Genomic DNA, 6,551 nt, shown 5'->3' with positions numbered 1-6,551 from the left:
CCCGCCCCCCCCCCCCAGGGTATGTTCTTAATCACTCTCCAATATTGTCTCTCTTATCTAAAGAGAATTTCAGAATGACCCATAACTGATAAAACCCCACATTCTCTTTTTTTGTTTTTTTTTTAGTTTTGCTATAGGGCATGTGCATGTGCACTCACTGGAGAGTGAAGGGGGAAAGGGAATAAGTTACACACATACACGCAGGCATGCACATGTGCAAAGGATGGCCACATGGTATTCTCTCTCCTTTGGGGATTTTGGGCATGCACACACATGCACCCAGTGATTTTCAAGCCTCAAACCTTGAAATTGGCTATGTGGAATCTAGCACCTTAACCTCCACCTACCTGCTGGCCCCATCATTTAATTCACTAATCCTCATCCTCACTTCACTGTGGTATATATCTCGGAACTTTTAAGGTGGTCTTCAAATCATTTTAAATTTCCACTGTTTCCGGGACCAGCAGATGGCGTAATGGGTACGTTGCTGACCGCAGTCGGAGTTCCGGACCCGGTGGCGGTAGCTTAAACTCAAGTCGGGCAGAAGGGATTGTGGCGTGGTCATCCTCCCCCGCCCCCGGTGGTGGGGGTGGGGGTGTGGGTTCTCACTGTCTCTCTGTCTCTGTCTTTCTAGCAAGCACAAGCGCCCTATACCAGAAACCTCAAAAAAAATTTTTTCCCAACTGCTTCCCTTCAAAGGCAGCCTCTATCATCTTAAAGCCGTTAGATCGAATAGTGTAGCTAGTTTATCAAATTCAGGTAATGTTGATTGAGTCCTTTTGTAGGTCTGAGAGGATATTGGGAGTTAGCAGCCTTTCTGTTAATAAAACACCGATTTTACACTACCTTCCCAGGATTTTACTGTATTAAACATGGGTTTTTAACGTGGGGTCCTAGACGCCCCCCGCCCCCAGTAGATGAGTTCCAGGTTACCTAATTGCTTAAAAGAACTGACAAAAAGAATTGCCTATATGGGGGGTGGGGACCAGCAGGGTGGTGGTTGAGGCGCTGGGCTGCGACGTGGACTGCAGTTCAGTTCCTGGACCTGGCATCTTGAAACTCACTCCAGGTGCCTGTGCATGTTTGCCCAAAATCCCAGGAGAAAATGAGAAAGGATTGCAGCTGTGGCCATCCCCTCTGAGTGGTAATCTCTGACTCACTTTCTCACTGTCTCCTGCAGGTATAGGCTCCCTGACAAAAACAACAAAAATGAATTGCTTATATGTCTGTGTTCTTTAATCTGGAGAGGAGAATCAACTGTAGATTGAGAATCAACTCAGCATAATCTTAAATCGTGTACTCTAAAAATAGAATAACGGGTTAATCTAGGTTAATTCTACTTTCTAGTCGCACTCAATGTCATTTACTTTGGTATTTTCCTGCATCATTTGAGAAGGAAATCACCTAAAACTAAGCCTGTCCCTACTTGGCGGGAGGAAGGGCGGAGCTTGCCTCGCTCACGGTTTCCTTTCCGCCATCAGACAAGCTCACAGGAGGGAAAGGGTCGCTGTCGCGACTGCGCTCTGCGTACAGTTCCTACCAGGCCAGTGCGTCCTGTTCTTAATTCGCACCCTTATTTAGTCCTCGTCACCACCCAGTCCTGGGACCAGCCGGACGGGTCACTCATTAAAGGAAGTGGCAGCCTGCTGCACCTGACCCGGAATCGGATCCTGGTCCCGCCTCCTGGGCGCCAGGCTTCCTTCTGCAACAGGCGTGGGTCACGCTCTCGCTCGCTCTCTTTCTACCGCCATCTTGGTTCCGCGTCCCCTGCACAGTAAGTGCTGCCTGCGCCGCTGCTCTCTATCCGCAGCCATCCTCCTTTCTTGCGGTCTAAGCCGCCTTGGGAACCGAGAGTCAAGGAGACCTGGAGGCTTATGGGGCCACCGGGTTCCTACTCGCCCCTGGGCCTCCGGACAAAATGGGGTTTGCGGTTACTGTCCTGGCAAAGCGGGACAGAAGGACCGCGGGGCCGGGCTTGGAGTCTAGGCCTGGGGAGATAGGAGCCGTTTCAACCTGGGGGCGGTATCGGAGTGCGTCTGCGGTTGGGAATGGCTTCGCAGGAGTCCGGGGGAGGTTAAGGGGTCATGGCCTTAGAGCTCCCAACATTTTTTATTGCAACGAGCGAGTGCTGGGACTTAAAGCGCCCTCTTTGCCCTCCGGGCTATTGAATGTCGGTAAGCAGGGAGTCCTGGAGGCCTCGGTGCGGTCAGATTGAATGTCAGCAGGGGAAAGGGTTCAGCTTAGCGGCCGGCTGAAGTATCCCATGGTCGGCAGCCAGACCGAGGTCGTCTCGCGTGGAGAACACGGTGATGATCGCAGGCCTTGTAGGATTTGGAGTGTGGACTGGAAGGAACCTGGGCACTCCACGGAGTGAAGAGGCTTGGTGAAGGTGATGAGCTTAAAACATGTCTGAGAGTCAAGTTATAGTTCCAACTGTTTGGGGAAAGGTTGTCCTCTTAAACACCCGAAAGATTTATTTCTTAACAGGCCTCTGCTGAATTTAAGAATATTTGATGATGGTTTGGGCTGGTGAATGCATCCCCGTTGATTAAAGGTTTCCTTTTTACCTCTTTCCTTCAGAAATGCCCGGTGAAGCCACAGAAACCGTCCCTGCTACAGAGCAGGAGTTGCCACAGCCCCAGGCTGAGACAGGTAGGTTTCCCTATCCCTCTTGCCTGTAATTAAAATTGACCCTGAGACCATTTGGTGGGTAGTGACCAAGAGGAAGTGACTTCTGACGTTTAGAGTTAACTCAAAAAGAACCCTTTTGCAACTTTACCAGAAAGGAGAGACTATAAATTAATTCCTATCCTGGAAGAATTTTTTGGGGGTGAGGGGGATAAAAATGATATCTTTTACGATTCGTGGCCCCTAAAAGATCCCTAATTTGCTTTGTGGATTATGGCAACTGCTTCAGAAGGAGCACTGCTGTGGAAACCCCACCACCATCTCCACCTCACAAAACTGAGCGGGGAATGGAGTCAGTGATTCTTACCTATTGGAACTGGATGACACAGGCAGGCCAAGGAGACCTGAGCTTTTGTGAAGTTCCAGCCAGCAAGTTGCATCAAGGTTTTAGATAGCAAAGCTTGGCATTGTGCCTTTATCACATGTCTGGATGAGATGTGTGTTGGTGGGAAGAGTGTCCCTGCCAGGCCTCAAGAGTTCTCCTAGGTTGACCAATTTGTTTCAGGAGTTGGTGCTGGGATATTTCTAGTGTACTGGAATAGTGCCTGCACTATTATCTGAAACCCAAGGTTGAAATAAATCCTTGGCTTATCTTCAACATTTATGTTAACGGGTGTAGACTACAGTGTAAAAGGCAAGTTTTGAATTCTGGTTAAAACACATGTCTAGAGAACTTAGGAGGACGTATTTAAAAAATAACTTTCAGTAAAATAGTCTTGCTGAGTCAGTTGTGCAGAACTAAATGAAGGGAATTTTTAGGTTGTAACTTCCATCTTCCTTACTTGTTTATGGGAAATTGGCTTGTTTAATTCCACCTGCCACTTAAAGACAATTTCTGTCTCCTTTTTGAGTCAAAGTAGAGTTGTTTATAGTTAAAGCATAAAGGTTCTCCCTCTCCACCTGTCTGATTTTAGCAGCTGAAGGGATTAATACAGCTGTTGCAAAAAAAAAAAAAAGGAGGGGGCCTCTGAGCTGAGGAATGAGCAATATGAAATCCTTGAACTGTAAGGACTTAAAGAAGGAGGGAAATAAAGGGCTGGTCTCTAAAGATCTTTTCTTTTTTTAATGTTAAACAAGATTTTAGGGATCATCTTACTGAACATTCAAAGATAATGCCATTTACTTACGAAGCAACCTCTAGACAGTGCTGTTTAACATAGCTTTTGTATAGTCTGAGCTTATAGAGTGGGTTTATAATATTAAGGGAGTACAAGTGATAAGCACTCAGGATTTTGCCTATATGTAATTAAATGGTCTATTAGAATAAATGAAGGAGTTCAGGAATTGTTTTTGGTGTCAGAACAAGTGATTTGGGCCTTACCCCATCTTGAGATCCAGTTAAAAGAAGTTTCCGTGTTTTAAAATCTTTGAAAGTATTTGTACTGTAATCATAAGGCTTTTAACTACCAACTCTAGAAAAAAACGAGCCACCTATCTTTTCTAAAGTAGGATACTGTGAGAATTTCAGACTTACTGGTTGAATGAATTGTGAATTTCGATGCTATGAGCTTTTTTTCCTTTTAACATTCCCTTCCAAGTATTGAACATTTGTTGGTGAGTTCTTCATTATTTCCCGAATAATGGACATATTTTTATATCACTCAGAAAACTTTACATAGTTTTACTGGAGTGCCAAATACTAGTCCATTTTAACAGAATGAAATGCCTTTCCACAAGGGGCGGATATCTGATGTATTTTGTCCACTCTAATTCTCTGCTTCCAAAATAGAAGCACAGTCTAGTTTAACAAGTTGGGTTACAGTTTCATAATATAGTTCCCTCCCCTTGTGACTAAGCTGTCTCCCTGAAAGTCTTGATTCATCTTGGATTGATATTTGAAAAGCTAAAATTACCTAGGCAGGTCTATAGAGACTATGGGCATCTAATCCATTTGTGGTTTGCTTTTTGTTTTGTTTCTGGGAAGTCAACTAAGGCATAGGGAGGCTAGTTAACTTAATATTTAATATTAAATTCTGAAGAGTTTCAACTTTAGGAAGAACTAAATTTTGCCAGATGCCTCCTTCCTAAAACTATCCTAACAAGAATCAGATTTTTCTTGGCCTAGCTGAAGCCTGAGAGAGAAAAAGAAAAGAAAGAACAGTTTTTCCTCATTCAGCTCTGAGTCCCCTTCATTATCACTTCCCTGTTCCAGTTTTCAATATCCATTTCAGTTAGGTCATAATCCTTGGGTGGACAGAGTAGCAGAACTGTTCTATTAGTGATCATTCTTTTTTTTTTCCTTTTCTCTTTTTGGAGAGGTTTTTTGCTATAGGGCACGTGCACTCGCCAGACAGAGAGAGACAGAGAGTCAGAAAGTGAGAAATCACCCCCAGGGGGGATGGCCACGCCACAATCCTCCTCCCTTTTCCTCTCGGGATCTTGGGCATGCACGCACGTGCCCAACGTGAGTTTAAGCCACCGGGTCCGGGACTCTAACCGCGGTTGACTATGTGGGAGTCCAGCGACATAGCCATTACGCTAACTGCTGGTTCCTATTAGTGATCTTTCTATTGACTATGAGAAAGACTTTGGTTTGTGGTTCATTTCAAGAAGGATAAGAAAGACATCTGGCAAAGAGTAGAAAACATGTTATTCCCAACCTACTCTTGGCTCCTCATTTAGAGATAGGCTATTCTTAAACTTTTTCTCCACCCCAAAATACTTGGTTTATTTTGGTCGAACTTGGGAAAGTGTGGGAGATGAAGAGATGGGTGTATTCTTAACTTCACCAGTGAAATGTTTGGGGAAGGTTGTTACCGCCTGTCACCTTTGTCTAATCCTATGTGGTGACTTTCCATCTCAGATTTAAATTTCCAGTGTTTCCTGTGAAGCATGTTGTACCCGTTTAGGTTGCTAACTCACCTTTGTTTTGTTTTGTTTTGTTTTCCTTCCCTTTATTTCCCTTTTTGCTTTTCTCCTCCAGCTGTGCTTCCTGTGTCTTCAGCCTTGAGTGTCACTACTGCCTTAGGGCAGCCTGGACCTGCCCTTCCCCCTCCTTACCCCCTAGCCCCCCAACAATGCCCTCTGGCAACTGCTAATCAGCCTTCCCCATTCCATTCTCCCTCTACTATTCCTTCCACTGCTTTTGAAGTTCCTTTTCCCCAGTCATCCTCTGGGACTGCTCTGCCCTTGGGAACTGCCCCTGACACCCCAGTTTTCCTACCAAACCTGATAGGGCCTCCTATTTCCCCAGCTGCCTTAGCTCTGGCCTCTCCCATGATAGCTCCAACTCTGAAAGGCACCAGTTCCTCTTCAGCTCCCTTGGCTCTGGTTGCCCTGGCTCCCCACTCAGTTCAAAAGAGTTCTGCTCTTACACCTAACCCTCTTACCTTGCCTCCTTCTGTTACTGTAGCTGAGTCAGGATCAATGACATCGATATCAACTCCCATTGCTCCCTTAGAACCAAAGGCTTATCCAGCTCAGGTTCTCTCTCAAGTAGTTTCTAATCCCAAAGGTACCCCCAGCCATGCAGGTATAGTCAATGCTGTTCCATCCCACCTTGGAACTCCCTTGGCCTCTGTTAAATCTGGAGTAGCTTCATCCCCTCAGGTGAAAGGTAGCCCTATTTCTTCAGCTCTGACTTCTCCACAAAACCCAGTAAGCCTCAGCTTAAAAGGACCTGCTAGTCCCCCTCTTGCCTTATCCTTATCTCCTTCAACCCAGTCTATTCCTGTGGTGACCTCTTCTCAAAAGGCTCACAGTGTCCCCCCAGTTTTTCCTACTTCTCTGGGCTGTCATCTTGCACCTTTACCTCAGAGTTCTAGTTCTCCTGTCCAGCCTCTAGGACAAACAGATCCTAATGCTTTGTCAGATCACAAATCTTTAATTACTCCCCTTCCTTCTAGAAATGAGATGATTCCTGC

The 6,551-nt window shown here is 45.6% G+C and overlaps 1 protein-coding gene across 2 annotated transcripts in view; it reads left to right on the top strand.

The window, feature by feature from the left end:
- The first annotated feature begins 1,623 nt into the window (after positions 1-1,623).
- Positions 1,624-6,551, top strand: part of NACA (nascent polypeptide associated complex subunit alpha) — a 14,463-nt gene continuing 9,535 nt past the window's right edge. Inside the window, exons 1-2 of one of the 2 annotated variants that reach the window (XM_006165627.3) lie at positions 1,624-1,774; positions 2,581-2,652. In XM_006165627.3, coding sequence (XP_006165689.1) covers positions 2,583-2,652 — 70 coding nt within the window. In that variant the 5' untranslated portion in view covers positions 1,624-1,774; positions 2,581-2,582. Of the gene's footprint in view, positions 1,775-2,580; positions 2,653-5,505 lie in introns of those variants that run through there. The other variant, XM_014582990.1, reaches the window with a different exon arrangement.

The sequence above is a fragment of the Tupaia chinensis genome, unplaced genomic scaffold (genome assembly GCF_000334495.1).
Source record: "Tupaia chinensis unplaced genomic scaffold, TupChi_1.0 Scaffold143970_1, whole genome shotgun sequence".
Classification (NCBI taxonomy): domain Eukaryota; kingdom Metazoa; phylum Chordata; class Mammalia; order Scandentia; family Tupaiidae; genus Tupaia; species Tupaia belangeri.
The sequence above is the reverse complement of the archived record's forward strand: the minus strand, read 5'-3'. Positions and strand labels throughout refer to the sequence as shown.